Raw genomic sequence first — 17565 nt, forward strand, 5'->3', positions numbered from 1 at the left:
CCTTCTCCCCAAACCTTTGATACCCCTACTAATCAAGAATCTAACAACTTTGGCAAGTATTCTGCGCACTGAAGAGTTTGAACTTTACAAGCAAAATCATTTTCTTTTTGCAAAGGAATTTATGGAAAAACTCCAAACGTCAATCACATTATTTTTCAGTTTATTTTCTTTAATATTTATTGTGGCTGTTCTGTTGATGTAGTACCTCATTATATGTTTTTGAAATGTACATTACAACCACTCTTCTACACACTGTAATCTATATATGAAACATATATATACACTGACTATATATATATACACACACTGTAATCTATATATGAAACATATATATACACTGACTATATATATACACACACTGACTATATATATACACACTGTAATCTATATATGTAAAGCATATATAGATTTCAAACTTAATGGATACAGAGCATGGAAGCAGGTCCATCCACCCACTGAGTTTATAACAACCATCAAGCACCAATGACACTAACCACATTCCCATTGACTCTTTACAGATACAACCACCTATCTACACACTGGGGGCAATTTATAATGGCCAGTTAACAGAAAACATGCCAACTTTACACAGGCGGCAGCAGCAGGTCTAAGGATTGACCTATACACTGTCTCTGTGAGGCACCAGCTCCGTCATTTCATGATAATATTAAGTAGATCAATTTTTCTTGACCCTACACTGGTTCAGTGGTATATTTTGTTCTCTTTAATGAAGATATCCTGCCTCTCTTCAGCTGAAAATATTAACATTAGTGTAGCATCTGTGCCCCCAATTTACCCTCGTTCGCCTAAGGTGAACTGCTGTCGCCCCGCCAATAGTGCAATACTTCGGTGTAAATATGGTGTAGTGCCCCCCCAGTACACGCTTGCAACAGAAATACCAGACAATACACCAAAGGTGAGTAAATAATTGCAACTTTATAGTTATTTCTTAGTGATGGGTTAGTAGAAACAGATAGCCTAAAGGCACCAAATCAGTAAGTTTATCAGTCTGTGCACATAATATTTTAATACGTTGGAGGTCATGCCTCCGGTTCCATTCACAATGACCTTCCATGCCTTTGGCCACTGTCTGAACCACCAACGTCCAGTATCAGCCGCCCTGGAATCGCTGTCCACTCCTCACACATCCGTCCTCCTCGCTCGCCTCCCGAAAAAGACCATGAACTCAGCTCACACATACAAGTTAGCATAACAATTCTCCAGTGGTTAGTTCCCCCCTTATCTGCAGTCATAACCCAAACATTCCAGACACAGAAACCCATTACAGCATTAAGTAACATCACAGAGAAGCCATTTCATTATAACAATACAGAGAAGCCGTTTTGCTAGCCTGAACAGTTAACACCACAGTTACTGGTACCGAGAGCCTTACATTAGTAAGATTTGATGCAGTAGGCGCTATTTTGCTTAAAAAACCAATTCAAATGGGTCAATGATGCCTGGCAGTATCACATGATAGAACGTTCTCAGTATGTGATGCCAGATGGTGTGTTAATAAGCATCTCAACCAATACAAGCATCAAAGCCAGAACTAATCCTGTTAGTCATTAAACACATCCTCATGTCCTTTTCAGCATATCATGGACTTGCAAAATGATTGTCCAATTTTCAGCCCACCACAATCCACAACTTAACAATCATGCATGAAAACTATTTAAATAGTGCTCTTTACTCTGCACACTGGGATCGTGGATAAAAGTCTTGCCAATTGACAGAAATGCCCCCCCCCCCCCCTTACGAAGGTAGAGCATTCCCATGAAACCTTTCTTAAGCTGAAATGGCATAAAGCGAAGAACCATTAATTTATATGGGAAAAATTTTCATAAAAGCAAAAATCCTCTTTGTAATGCAAAAGCAGGTTACTAATGTAGGTCTTTTGTAAAAGAATGGCATAAAGCGAACATTCGTAAAGCAGGGGATGCCTGTATTCTGATCTTACTTTAATTTGCTTGCATTTTTTTAAAGCAGCTTTTAAATGTTATTCCTAATTTTACACTAGAGTTCAAAGTATGTATATTTACCATATGGGACTGCATTTTGATTCATTTTCTTGCAGGCATTTACATGCAAAATAAGAAATACAATAGAGATTTATGAAATACATAAACAAAACCTGGCAAACAGCGTGCAAAGGGAGATAGGTTATGCAAATAAGAAGAATAAATAATACTGAAAGTTGAGTTGTAGACTCGTGTTGTGCAGTCATTGAAAGCAAGTCTAGGTTGTGGGACCACTTCAGAGTTGTGGTGTGTGAAGTTATCTACATCAGTTCAGGAGCCCAATTGTTGTAGGGTAACATCTGCTCCTGAATCTGGTGGTTTGGGACCAAAGGCTCCTGTACCTTTTGCCTGATGGTAGTAATAAGAAGAGAGCTAGGGTGTATTCAGTAATTTGTGATATATTCAAAGTTTATTGATGCCTAAGTTGTAATTTTATTTTGAATTGTTAAACTCTGCACAATAGGTTACTGATACAACTGGAAGAAACTGAAAATGCCTTTGACCAGTTTTGGTCCAAACACCATCTCAAGCTTGAACAATGCCTACAGTTACGACATTTTGAACAAGACTTTCGAGAGGTACTTTTCAGCATGTGCATTTATTGTATGGTGATTTATGCAGAGTTCAAACATCAATTTATTTAATTTCAAATGAAGTATCAGGAAAGGACCAGAAGCTTACATCTCAGAAGGTCGACACTTTCAGTTCCAGTGACATGAGCTCATTGGTCTAGATTGGCACTCCAGTCAACCACTGAGGAGGGTGCTGGAACACATGAGAGCCCATAAGAAAATTATTTCTGCTATCTCAGCTAGACACAAAAGATTCCTTAGCTTTATTTGAAACAGGAGTGTCATCTCTCAATTAACATTCAAACATTAACCAAAAACCAGAATTCAGGATGAGAGATGAAAGTGACTTCCCATGGCATCATAGAATCCTGGTCAAAGTTAATGTTAAATCAAGGGAAGGTGTCTCTACTGGCTGCAGCTGTGTGTGACTCAAAAGAAGATGGTTGAAGTTGTTGAAGACCAACCATCTCAATTTCAGGATCTTGCTAGAGAAGATCCTCAGCCCCACTGCTGATGTATCAGTGGGAAAATCAAAGGGAATGTTTGATAGTTTTCAGTGTTCAATTCCATTTTCAACTCATTCAGTAAGTAGTATATACCAACATGCAACAAAAACTTGATGCAGAAATACCAAGCAACGACAATCTTCAAAGCGTACCTAACCATCTCAATGTACAGTGACATCACCACGTGCCCCATTGCCATCCTCCTAGGGTCACCATAAATCAGAAACTTGAATTGATCAGTCACAAATCAATATCGGGCTTCAAAGGTAGTTGGAAGCTAGGTAACCAGTGGCGAGTTTCTTGTTTTCTGATTCCAGAAGCTCTTCACACAAGGTCATTTTGGGAAGTGTTGGATTTCCATCTAGACCTCTGCTTGAAAATTGTATCAGTGTCAAATGCTTATCCAGATCTTTCTTTGCAGACTATCATTTTTCAGTATGTTGAAAGTCTTCAGCCAGAGTGGTCATTGTTGGACTCACAAACCTGTTATCCCACATATTGGTAGTGGTTGCCCATCTATGTTGGATTTATTTTAGAGCAGGTTAAGAGGTCAGCAGAGCATAGTGAGCCTGTACTGCGTTGTAGCATTCTATGTTCCAGTTTCATGATTCTTTTTCACATTCCCTGGAAAATTAGATGTCAATTAAAAAAATGTCATCCAATTGTTAAACCTTTAGAACATTTAATTATTAAGCTATCACATTTCATAGCAAGCTATCACTTTCAGGATAAATATAACAAGTGCTCTTTAAGTTGTTGGATAACACAAGTAGGCAATGTTGCTTAGGCAGTTAAATAGTGCAAATAAAACAGGAACCAACAAATACCTGATTTCAAAGGATTCAGAGGCAGTAACTAGAACTTCACACACCAAAGAGAATAAATATGCCTAGGTCTTTATCAAAGGACATTTAATAAATTGGCTGGATTAGAACTAATTATCTGCATGATTGAGTCAGCAATTACAAGCCGGCACCTGCTTGAAGTCTTTAGACACTGTGCAAAATATAATAAGCTAATACATGCAAATCTCTAAAGGGAGCATCATCCTCATTCTCCACATGAACCTGAAGAGTTCTGACCAATTTTACATTCAATAAATAGGGCTTTTGTGTCCATGTGCTTAATACATTCACAAAGATTCAGTTTTAATATACTACCAAGAACATTCTGCATTTCTAACATGTCTAAATTTTCCCCACCTTTCCTAAAAATATATCAAAAAGTTTTATGAATCAAATAAACTCTAGTAATTTATATTTATTGTTTTTATTACTATTTAAGTCTTTACCCCAGCAAAGAACTTGCAACTCTTCCTCCACACCGTCCAGTATCACTCAATCTATGTTTAATAGTTTAATAAAAGGAGTTTTATGTGATTATGAAATTTATGAAAAGGGATAGATAAGAGAGACAGGAAAGTTGTTTCTACTGGTAGGTGAGACTAGAACTAGGGGACATGGCCTGAACATTAGGAGGAGTAGATTTAGGACAGAGATGAGGAGGAGCTGTTTTTCCCAGAGACTGGTGAATCTGTGGAATTCTCTGCCCAATGAAGCAGTGGAGTCTTCAGTGGAGCTACAGCCAGTAGGGTCCTAAATATATTTAGGACAAGGTTGGATAGATTTTTGCATAGTAGGGGAATTAAAGGTTATGAGGAAAAGGCAGGTAGGTGAAGGTAAGCCTATGGCCAGGTCAGCCATGATCTTATTGAATGGCGGATCAGGCTCAACGGGCCAGATGGCCGACTCCTGCTCTTATTTCTTACATTCTTATACTTCAGTCTGTTAATACAAACTCTTTAACCTCTTGATTCCTGCTGTGAAGCAAAAATGCATATTGGGAAGCTTGCATGACTGCAAAATGCATTGTTATGCTTTTTATAAATTTATTTTGTCTTTATACTTTTAATTACACAAAGTTTTGCACAAAATGCAAGATTACATAAAACACTACAGCACAGTCCAGGCCCTTTGGCCCATGATGCTGTGCTGACCTTTTAACCTACTAAGATCAATCTAATCTTTCCCTCCTACAGTGCTCCATTTTTCTATCATCCATGTGGCTAGGTCTCTTAAATGCAATAAAGTACATACAGTTTCAGAAGGCAAAGATACAAGAGGAAATTTTAACAATAGAAAAAGAAACAAAATGCACATCCATCTACTCAGTTCCTTTGCTTACCTCAGACATTTTTAATACAAATGGAACTTTGCTTTTTTTCCTTTATTTTGAATGACAGTCAAAGCATTACTGCAATTGATGAAAATAAGTTTGCTTTCAAGTGAACACTATACATGAAAATTTAAAGTTCCAGGTGATGATTTTGTTAACATCTGTTAGGCTTTCCAACTAATTCTAACATAATCCATTAGTGCAACAAAGGCAAGGATATAAATAAATTGGATGGAAATGCAGATGGATGGGGAAGTACATTTTCAGGCAACTCAAAGATCAGTAGAGTCGGGGGACAGTGTGCAGGGCTATCAAAAGATGCAGCAAATTGATCATTTTTCAGATATGGATGGTGAAACGGCAGATAGAGTTTAATCTGAGCAAGTGTGCGATGTTGCACTTGGGAGGGTAAGTGTAAGGGGAATGTGTATTGTTGATAGCAGGACACTAAGGAGCATTATGTACAGAGTGCCTATGCATGTAGAGAGGGTTGTAAAAGTGGCACATGGCACGCCTGCCTTCATTTGACAGGACTGAGTGTAAGAGTAAGGAAGTTATGTTGGAACTCTAAAACTTTGGTCAGTTTTGCTCTCGGGGTATTTTACATTTGTGTTTACCCCATTACAAAAAGATGTGACAAGTTTGTTGGAAAGGTTGGAGAGAAGATTTATCAGGATACTGACTGGGTTGGATGGTATGAGCTATAGGGAGAGGCTGTTTTCTGCGAAGTATTGGAGGCTGAGGGGAGACACAAGAGAAGTTTATAAAATTGAGAGCATAGATAGGGTAGAGAGTCAGAAAATTTAATCTCGGGGTAAACATTCGAATTACCAGGAGACATGCACTTAAGAGCACGAAGGCAAGGCAAGTTTTGTCCACATCACTGTTTTTTTTAATATGAACACATGCATGCAGGTACGTGACTTGGAGAGCACTGCCAGGAGTAGAAGTGGAAATTGATATGATAGTGGTTTTTAAAGAGTTGTTAGATACATGAATACACAGAGGGACGAAGGACATGGATCACATACAGGTGATCTGGTTAATTCATTTATATCAACATAATATTCTGCTCAGATATTGTAGGCTAACGGACCCGTTTCTGAGCTTAACTGTTCTATGTTCCCTGTTTTTTGCAAGGGGATTCCAAAAGTAGGGAATACAAGTAGAGTACCAGAAACCTATGTTTAATTAAGTAGCATTGTATTTTATTACAACACAGACTTGTTAAAATTTTACACTTTTATAATGTATTGAACACCAGTTGTCTCTCCTCCCTATTACTATAACTGCAACCTGGGTTTTTACCTTGAAGTTACAGATATTAAAATATGAGATTATTAACCTAGCTAACCATGTAGTATTATTTAAATACTAAACATTTTCTGTGAATACAGAGATTCAATGAGATATCAACTTGGAGATCCCAACTCATCCCGTGGGCCACTGTGAATCAGACAAGCATTTAATATGTTTTCTAATTATTCTTACAAAATTGCAATGAAGAGCAGGAATTTAGATAAAATTGTCATCTTCTCGCAGGTGAAGACCATTCTGGATTGTCTGATGGAAACACAGGCAACATTCACTGATATTGGCGACAGTGTAGCGTGTGTGGAACACCTCCTAAAGGAACTGCAACTTCAGGAGGAGAACGCACAGGTAAATGATACTAAAACACCCTTCAGAATCAAGTGAACTTTCTCTCCGATAATTACTCTTATGAAATCTATAATTCATACACAAATCACATACATTTTTTTGAAAATAAAGATCAGTCTAGTAGCCATTGATCCACTAATTTTGCAGCATTCATGTATTCGCAGGCTGGAAAAATACTTAACGTTCCAATAATTTTCTCTGGCAGCAGTTTAGAATCCCACATTTGTTTCAAGCTTGTTAAATGTTGTCATTATTATAATGATACGTAGAAATGCTACATTAAATCCCACTAATACTATCATAAACGTCTCCTACTTTTCACATTTCTTTTTATATAATGCTTTTAGACTCTTTGCAAATATTGCGTTATAATAAGAGTAAACTCTCAAGGCACGAATCTATCCGTTGCCATTCCTTTCAAAGGTAATTTGTCTCCTTTTAAGAATTGAAGTTGAGGTAGTTAGTTTTCCCCAATTATATGTGTTCAATGGAGAAATCCTATTGAACAATAACCATAGTTCTTTGGAAACCCTTTACAAACTTTCTTCTTTTCAACATAACAAAAATAGATCCCCAGTTTCAGGTTGCAGATAATTCCTTTTAATCAGTCGGTACTAGTCATTTGCAAAACATATTGAATGACTTATCAAATCAAGTATTCAGTGCAATCCTTTGCAATACTCCAGGAAGAAATTTCTATCATAAGCATGTTAGAAATAAATGCCCCATCAATGACAAAATAAAAACTTTAAAGTGAACTTCTTTCATTTCTATGATAAAGTTAGAGCATTATACAAACATATGAATCATTTTTTTATTCCTATCACATGAAATTAAATTGTTTTAATAAATCTGCTTTTAAAATCTCATATGCTGTGACTTGTTATTTTATTTGTTGCTTACCTTTACAGGAATCCTTAAGAAAGGCACAATCTTTAGCTCAGCACGGAGACCAGCTTATCCAAAGCAACCACTATGCCATCGATTCCATCCGACCAAAGTGCAATGAACTTAGACGTATATGTGATGATTTTACCAATGAAATGAAGAAAAAACATGATGTTCTTGGAAAATCACTTGAAGTCCATAGGCAACTGGATAGTGTAATTTTGTTTGTTCCAATGTTCAATAATTAAGCACTTCATTGTTTATTGATATTCCTTCCTCAGTTATGTATACATTTTCTTTTTAAAGGCAAAGGAGTGGTGCGAAACAGGGATCTATCTCCTAGCATCTCAAGCAGTGGATAAATGCCAGTCACAAGAAGGAGCAGAGGCAGCACTCCAGGACATCGAGGGTTTTCTGGAAACTGCTGCACACCACAAACTAACTAACCCCAAGGAGTTGCATAAACAACTTGAACTCTTTCTTACCTCAGAAATTAAGGTAAACGTGAAATGCCATTGATTTGAATAATACAAAACGGGGCATTAAATAGAAGATTCTGGGGAAAATTAAAAGATAAAGACCTATTTTGTCCAAAGAGGGTTTTTTTTTCTTCTGAACATTACCATAAATCAATCTTAGACAACACATTTTAGTTCTGAATATAAAATGTCCAATACAATACAAATCTGTAGGATTTTTGTGTTTGATCAGTGGCCATCGTCATTAGTGTTCACAGGAAATTGAATGCTTGAAAAGAATGAGCACAAAGGCTCAAACATTTGTTTTGAATAATTGCATCTATAAACAGTGTCTGAGAGAAGGGAGTTTGACAGTTGAGGAATTTTCTTCGTATTAGCCTGGATTATTGAAAGGGAAAATAGCGACAATAGATATTGCAAGTTTCTACAAAAATAAGTGATGTTACTGTTCTTGCTTTGGGAGAGAACAGCAGAAAAAATAATGACACACCAGTATAGCAGAAAATATGAAAATCAGTAACTTCAAGACCAAAAAGAACAGGAGCGATTTCTGTGCATTTCATAGGTTATTACAGACATTAAGCCATTAGTTCTTAAATTGCTAAGTAATTAAAACTCTGACAAATATACCCAAGGATTAATGGTAAATTGGTTCATTATTGTCACATGTACCAAAGTACAATGAAAACTCGTATACCATCTATACAGATCAAGTCATTATAAGTGATTATTATGCTTCAATACCTGGTTCCAATGAAACTTTATTTAAAATTTGATTCCTATAATTCCTCACATTTGTAATCCAGTCTCCTTTAACTAGAGGCCAACATTCTACTGGCTTTTTTTTGTACATGAGTATAAGCTATATGTTTCTATAGTGTGGGCACGTGGATAAACGTCATGCCTTTTCTCCAACTACTCTTAAACTCTCATTAGGAAATTATTCCAATGTATTTCTCAGCTACAAGTCACCTTTCTACACAGTGAAGTCCATTTTGTCTGTCTGAGTCTTTGCACATTTTAGTTTGCTTTCTTACAGCAGTTCAAAGTACAAACCCCATTTCCAGAAAAGTTGGGATATTTTCCAAAATGCAATAAAACAAAAATCTGTGATATGTTAATTCACGTGAACCTTTATTTAACTGACAAAAGTACAAAGAAAAGATTTTCAATAGTTTTACTGACCAACTTAATTGTATTTTGTAAATATACACAAATTTAGAATTTGATGGCTGCAACACACTCAACAAAAGTTGGGACAGAGGCTTGTTTACCATTCTGTTACATCACCTTTCCTTTTAATAACACTTTTTAATCGTTTTGGAACTGAGGATACTAATTGTAGTAGATTTGCAATTGGAAATTTTGTCCATTCTTGCTTGATATAAGACTTCAGCTGCTCAACAGTCCGTGGTCTCCGTTGTCTGATTCTCCTTTTCATGATGCGCCATACATTTTCAATAGGAGATAGATCTGGACTGGCAGCAGGCCAGTCCAGTACACGCACTCTGTGTCTACAAAGCCACGCTGTTGTAGCCCGTGCAGAATGTGGTCTGGCATTGTCCTGCTGAAATAAGCATGGACGTCCCGGGAAGAGACGTCGCCTTGATGGCAACATATGTCTCTCTAAAATCCTAATATACGCCTCAGAGTCAATGGTACCTTCACATACATGCAACTCACCCATGCCGTGGGCACTGAAGCACCCCCATGTCATCACAGATGCTGGCTTTTGCACCTTTCGCTGATAACAATCAGGATGGTTGTTTTCATCTTTGGCACGATGAACTCATTGCCCGTTTTTTCCAAAAACTAGCTGAAATGTGGACTCATCTGACCACAGCACATGGTTCCACAGTCTTTCGGTCCATCTGAGATGAGCTCGGGCCCAGAGAACTCGCTGGCGTTTCTGCATAGAGTTGATGTATGGCTTCCTCCTTGCGTAATACAGTTTCAAGTTGCACTTCTGGATGCAGTGACGGACTGTGTTAAGTGACAATGGTTTTCCGAAGTACTCCCGAGCCCAGGTGGCTATAATTGTCACAGTAGCATGACGGTTTCTTAGGCAGTGCCACCTGAGGGCTCGAAGATCACGCGCATTCAACAGTGGTTTCCGACCTTGCCCTTTACGCACTGAGATGTCTCTGAATTCTCTGAATCTTTTCACAATATTATGTACTGTAGATGTTGAAAGACCTAAATTCTCTGCCATGTTGCGTTGGGAAATGTTCCTTTTGAACTGACTAACAATTCTCTCACGAATTTTGGCACAAAGGGGTGAGCCACGACCCATCCTTGCTTGCAAAGGCTGAGCCTTTGATGGACGCTACTTTTATACCCAGTCATGATACCGCACCTGCTACCAATTAGCCTGCTTAATGTGGAGTCTTCCAAACCGGTGTCACTTGAACATTCTGTGCACTTTTCAATCTTATTTTAACTCTGTCCCAACTTTTGTTGAGTGTGTTGCAGCCATCAAATTCTAAATTTGTGTATATTTACAAAATACAATTAAGTTGGTCAGTAAAACTATTGAAAATCTTTTCTTTGTACTTTTGTCAGTTAAATAAAGGTTCACGTGAATTAACATATCACAGATTTTTGTTTTATTGCATTTTGGAAAATATCCCAACTTTTCTGGAAATGGGGTTTGTAAATTTTAATATCAAAGTACATATATATCACCATATACAACCCTGAGGTTTATTTTCCTGCTGGCATACTCAACAAATTTATAGAATAGTAACTATAACAGGATCAATGAAAGATCAACCAGAGTACAGAATACAACAAACTGTACAAATGCAAATACAAATAAATTGCAATAAATAACGATAAAGTGAGATAATGAGATAGAGTCCTTAAAGTGAGAGCATTGGTCGTGGTAACATTTGAATGATGGGATAATTGAGTGCAGTTGTCCTCTTTTATTCAAATATCTAATAACGGTTGCGGGGTAGTAACTGTTCTTCAATTTAACGTCAGAGAAATTAGTGAACCTAGTGGTGAGAGTGTGATCCTAACTGAAGGCACTTCAGATAAAGTTACACCCAATGAACTAATTTACCGTGCAAGTCCATGATGAGGAGGCAGAAAAAAGATAAGCCAGTGTTACTTCGAGTGGATCGTGTGCTGAGTAAGAATGATATCATTACTTCTACGACTCTGAATGTGATTGCCGTCCCTTTAAACAACTCACCTGGTTTATAAACGGGAAAATTACTCACCATGGATTAGAACTGAAAAAGCCTCTTGGATGAGTGGCGAAATGTCTTCTAGACAACAGAGCAAGTCCAGTTGCCTTGATTTACTACTGTTTGATATTAGTTCAACTCTTCTCATTTCTCTGTATCTCTGCATTTTATTTTTTCTTCACGTATACCCATTGATTCTAATTGCTATGCACATGGACCTAGAAACCACTTGCATTATCCTATTTATCTTTGGGATGTGGAGGAATCTCACAAAGTATCATCAGAATGTGCAGTCTCCACGTGGATGAGGTCAGGATTACCATCCTGTCCCTAGTGTTAAGAGGCAGCAGCACTAACTGCAGTGCCGTGTGCCACACTGGAATTGGCCTGCTATTACCAGTCTAGTGCATTATATTGAACTGTGGGTTTGAAGCAACTATGAAGGTTTGCCCAAAAAAAACCTAACAAAATAGGTAGTGGTGATGAAGATGTGAAAGTGACGGCCAACCCTATGGAGCTGTGCCAAAGTAGAGGAATAAAAGTCAGATATAATTTTAGGTAATGAGGAAATGGAAAAGGAAAACAGCAATTAAATGCATGATGTGTTGACAGGATGGTGACGAGAACAAAGAAGTAGGAAGAGATGCCTTTGTTAATTAAGGGATTAAGATTTCAAAGCTCGAAGGAAAAATGCCTGATTGATAAACTGTGGAAAACATTATGGAAATTAGAATTCAGCTTATTGGAGTGGTTTGAGGATGAAAATAGAGTATGGGAAGAAAAGGAGCCAAATGTGAAACAGGCACAAAGTTCCTGATAGAAAGCAATAATCACAACTTTAATATTGTATTTCTGTTCCAGGCTAAAATACAGGCACATCTCAAAAAGCTAGAAAATGTTTATGAAATGTTTGAAAAACGTCAAGCTAGTTTAAAGAAACTAGCAGCGAAACAGACTCGTCCAGTTCAACCTGTTGCCCCACGACCTGAATCATCTCCAAAACGATCCTCACCAAAACCAGTTAAGGCACCTGTACTCAGTAAGTGAGAAACAAGTCCTATGTGTCAAATTTTGCCAATTGACTAATGTACAGTAATTGTGTAGAGTTCAAAAACAATGAACTAAAGGCTTATAAACAGCATGAATTTTGACATTCAATTCCACTATCTGATTAACAAATGAAATTAAGTGAATTAGCTGATTGCTTTCATATCCTATAAGCATAATGTCTGTATTCAGTACAAGGACACTTTCCAGCAAGTTAGCAGTATGATTTTATTTAAAGCTACAGGGTCAGGACACGCACAAGGGTGGTAGGTACAGGCTACAACCTCTCTGAGTGCAAAATCACTGAAGGGTGAGTGCATTTGTGTGTAATGCCCTCTAAGTGCCCCTCCAAAAACAGTGGTTAATTTAAATTCCTGCATACCCACTTGCACATGGTCTTTTACCCCTCTAATGAGCAGAAAATGAATGTTAATGAATAGCTAGTTATTTTACTCAGTGAACTTATTTAAAGAATATTTTAGATTACCTGCAACATACAAGAATTATTTAACTTTATCTGGAATACAGTCTTCAACTTTAGCTTTGCAACGTTGTGCTGTGACAATGTTATCTCTGTTACACGCAAAAAAACCAGATGAGTTCAGATGCTGAAAATCAGATAAGAAAAGAAAACCCTGAAAATGCTCAGCATGTTCAGCAGCATCTGTGGAGAGTTATTGCGTCAGATTGATGATCTTCAAGTTGCACTAGAGTGACTGAAGGGAATACCCATTTGGATGTGACCTCATGTCTGTATCCAATCACAGACACTCCCTTTGTTCTTCTTGTTTCTTCCCATCTTTCTTTTTTAAAAAGCCTGAAACATCTTTGATTAAAATTAAAATCAAAGTGAATCTGCAGGTACTAGAATTTAGAAAACATAAAACACAAAACACTGTACACTCTCGGCAGATCAGACAGCATCTGTGCTAATGGAATAGGGTTAATTAACATTTCAGATTAAAAACCCTTCAGGACTGGGAAGGAGGGAGGAGCAAGTTCATGTCAAGGGAGGGAGGGATGCATAGGACAAAGATTTCTTCCATGTTGCAAGATTAGTGCTACCCTGGGCAAACGCTGTCAGCAGGGTGTTCTCTTTAGTAATTAAACAGGGAGTAAAGAGGGAATGTGGTCATGTGTTCATAAAAGTGATGAAATGAGGACAATTAGAAAGTGAAAATATGAACAAAGGAATAGCAGAGTTGCAAACTACAGACATATTCAGCATGTCAGTTAGTACTAATAGGGAGAAAAAAAATTCCAGGCCTACATCACAAATGGATTGTCTTGGATGCTCTGATACACACAGGGAAGAGTTACCTCAAGTTGGACAATTCAACAGCAATTGACTTGCATTTCTTCCAATATAGTGTAACACTTCTAACAATACTGTAATCAAATGCATATTGAATGATCACTTTGTGATGTTTCTGATCATCACAGTATTGATTGATGATGAATCCAAAGAAACAGCAGAGACCGATACAGTTTGGCACCAGAGGCATCACAGTAGCCACCAGTCGGTGTTGAACTCAACATATAACTGCGTTAGCGACTCTGGCTCCAGATGTTTTGCTCAGTGTTTACTCTCAAAACCTTCCCTATCAGTGGGTATCACTGTAAGGCGGTGGAATTTGAGATCCAAGTTTTCCTTCTTCTCGATGAGCTGCCAAACACAGCTGACAAGAGCTGTCCACATAAAGTCCTTTATTTACACCTGTCATATAACTATATATCAGATGAAGGCCACTTTGCATGCTATTTTTTTTTTAAAGACAAGGGCACTGTTATATCTATGTAAAGAACAAATTATCTCCATCTTGCATTTGCCAATATGACAGGAACACCATTCTCACTGCCACTCAATTTTTCCACAGCTCCCAGTAGAAGGAGTTTAGATAACATTAGCAACACAAAGCTGCCAATTGACACAGAATTAGCGAAGAAACGAAACATAAAGAAACCAAAAGGAAACTTAAAGGTAAGCAAATACAAGTTTGCCTTTACATGAGTTATAGTCATAATCACATGCACCTAACGGACGTATATTTAAACATGCATGAAAGAATGTGATAAAGTTGTTTAAATGTTATCTTCTGCTTAAACTCAAAATATTTTGAATTTTATTTTGAGCAAGGTGCTGTGAAGAGGAATTTTTGATGCAGTACTAATTATTGCTACTATAGGCTAAGTAGATCAGAGCAATAGCTCTTATTATTCACAACTCCCTTTGATTTATCAAACTCCCGGTTGTTGATTTGGTTCCTTTAGCTGGGCATTTAGTTTCCAGTTGCAGAAAAATATAAACATACTTCTCGACAAGCCTGTATCAGATAGGCAAATATATTATCTAGAGACTGACTATTTCAATGCAGACTGTAGCTAAATCTTTTTTTAAAAGAGAATTTTCATTTGCCTTGGTGGTAAGGTCATTCTAGGATTTAGGGGGAGGGATGGGGAAGGTTAGATAATAACAGTAACCTTCAGCATTTCATTTCAAGTCAATTGTTCAATTGTCATTCAACCAAACACATATATAGCTAAATGAAATGTCATTCCCCTGCAGCCAAAAGTGCAAAACATAGTGCATGCGGTTACACCCAGCAAATATAGTTACAATAGCACATCTAGTCACAAAATAATATTAGCACAAGTCCCTGAGTGGCTCATTCCACACTCACAGCCCTCTTGAGTGAAATAGTTTTCCCCTCATGTTCCCCTTAAACTTTTCACCTTTCACCCTTAACCCATGACCTCTAGTTACAGTCCCACCCAACCTCAGTAGAAAAAAGCCTGCTTGCATTTACCCTATCTATACCCTTCGTAATTTTGTATATCTCTATCAAATCTCCTCTCAAGCTTCTATGTCCCAAACTATACAATCTTTCCTTATAACTCAGGCCCTCCAGACCCAGCAAAATCCTTGTAAGTTTTCTGTGTACTCTTTCAGCCTTTCCTGTAGAGTGTGAACAAAACTGCACACTACTCAAAATATGGCTTCACCAATGTCTTATATAACTTCAACATAACATCTCAACTTCTGTACTCAAACACTTTGATTTTTGAAGGCCAATGTGCTTAAAGCTTTCTTTACAACCTTCTCCACCTGTGACACCATTTTCAATGAATGGCAGATCTGTATTCCCATATTCCACTGCACTCCTCAATGCCCTATTGTTCACAGTTTAAGACCTACTGAGGTTGGTCCTACCAAAGTGCAACACCTTGCATTTGTCTACATTAAATTCCATCTGCGAGTTTTTCAGTCTATATTTTTCCAGCTGGTCCAGATCCCTTTGCAAGCTTCGATAACCTTCCTTGCTGTCCACTACACCCCCAATCTTGGTGTCATCTGCTGATCCAATTAACATGTTATTATCCAGATCGTAGACATGGATGACAAACAACATTGGACCCAGCATAGATTCCTGCAGCACTCCTCTAGTCACAGACAGACCTCCATTCAGAGAGGTAACCCTCTACTCACACTCTCTGGCTTTTCCCACAAAGCAAATGTCTAACCTAATTTACTACCTCATCCTGAATGCCAAGCAACTGAGCCTTCTTGACCAATTTCCTATGTGGGACCTGGACGACATCTACTGCCTTGCCTACATCCACTTTCCTGGTATCTTACTTGAAAAACTTTAAGATTGATTAGACATGACCTACCACACACAAGCTATGCTGACTGTACTTAATCAGTCCATGTCTATCCAAATACTCATTTATTTTCTAAATTATTTCATACACTCATGCCTTATGTTGTTGAAAATAATTTAGAAATTTTCTAAATTAATTTCAACAGCATAAGGCATTAATTGAAGTTCACTGCTCATTGAATGCAGTGATATTAGATGAATGGCTTGCAAAGATTTCACTGCATTTTTGTGCAGTCACATATTTTGCTTTTCCCACTCCTTTCATTTTAGATTGAGGTGATGCTTGAAGCCAGTCAGGGGGGATCCAGTCCCATCCAAGTGACAACTGAAAGTGAAGAGAACCTGTCTACAAGGAGGAGGTAAGATGCCTGCTCACAGTTCTTTATGTCTGCAGACGAATTACCAACACCCTTGCCTAACAATGTACATACTTGCCCTAGAATCATGTCCTACAAATAAAGATGGAAAATGGAAAGTTGAGCATGATGGAGTAATGTTCTGAACTGTGTATTTCAGGGCAAGAAGTACTGTAGGTAAGGCAAGCAAACTTGATTCAATGTGCTGGCGATCCATGCTATACGTTATTGTAGCCATTACTGAGACTTGGTTGCAGGAGGGTCAGCTCAATGTTCTGGGTTACATTGTTTTAGACAGGATAGAGCAGGAGGGATTAAAGAGAGTGGGGTGGCATTACTAGGCAGGGAAAATGTCAGAGTGGACATACTTGAGGGCTTATCTACTGAGGCAATTTGGGTGGAACACAGGAATAATAAAAGGATGACCATATTGATGGGACTAATGGGACAAGAGACAGTGGGTTTGTAGGGAGATTGCAGACAATTGCAGGAAATATGTATAATGTTGCAATATTTGGTGATTATAACTTTCCACATATTGACTGGGACTTACCATACTGGAAGAGGACTTGATGGGGTAGGGTTTGTAAAATGTGTTCAGTATAATCAACATCTAGAGGTCCCAACTAGAGGGAGAATAATACTAGACCTCCTCTTAGGGGATGAGACAGGGCAGGTAACAAGTGTAGGGGAGCATTTAGGATCTAGTGATTGTAATTCCATTAATTTAATGGTAATTATGGGGAAGAATAGGATAAGAAAGATAGACTAGGTCCTAGGATTAAGATTATATTTGGAGAAAGGCCCATTCTGATGGCACCAGAAAGGATCTGGAGGGTGTGGATTGGGATAGGTTGTTTTCCAGCAAAGGAATGCTTGGTAAGAGCCAGGCCTTCAAAAGTGGAATATTGAAAGCACAGAGTTTGTTAAAATAAAAGGCAAACCTCATGGGTTTAGGGACCTTGGTTTTTGAGGGATACTGAGACCCTGATTAAGAATGAGG

The 17565-nt window shown here is 37.9% G+C and overlaps 2 protein-coding genes across 6 annotated transcripts in view; one reads left to right on the top strand and one right to left on the bottom strand.

Annotated features, from left to right (window-relative positions):
- Positions 1-17565, top strand: part of mcf2l2 (MCF.2 cell line derived transforming sequence-like 2) — a 331126-nt gene that overhangs the window by 161698 nt on the left and 151863 nt on the right. For all 5 annotated transcript variants that reach the window (XM_073041227.1, XM_073041231.1, XM_073041230.1 and 2 more), the window contains 7 exons: positions 2485-2599; positions 6817-6936; positions 7848-8039; positions 8131-8322; positions 12359-12536; positions 14422-14525; positions 16477-16565. In XM_073041227.1, the coding sequence (XP_072897328.1) occupies positions 2485-2599; positions 6817-6936; positions 7848-8039; positions 8131-8322; positions 12359-12536; positions 14422-14525; positions 16477-16565 (990 nt within the window). The remainder of the gene's footprint in view (positions 1-2484; positions 2600-6816; positions 6937-7847; positions 8040-8130; positions 8323-12358; positions 12537-14421; positions 14526-16476; positions 16566-17565) is intronic.
- The window catches only part of b3gnt5a (UDP-GlcNAc:betaGal beta-1,3-N-acetylglucosaminyltransferase 5a), a 48716-nt gene continuing 32067 nt past the window's right edge, over positions 917-17565 (bottom strand). Inside the window, exon 2 of the transcript XR_012098380.1 lies at positions 917-3723. The gene's annotated coding sequence lies outside the window, so the exon portion shown is untranslated. The remainder of the gene's footprint in view (positions 3724-17565) is intronic.

Source organism: Hemitrygon akajei, chromosome 3 (genome assembly GCF_048418815.1).
Source record: "Hemitrygon akajei chromosome 3, sHemAka1.3, whole genome shotgun sequence".
Classification (NCBI taxonomy): domain Eukaryota; kingdom Metazoa; phylum Chordata; class Chondrichthyes; order Myliobatiformes; family Dasyatidae; genus Hemitrygon; species Hemitrygon akajei.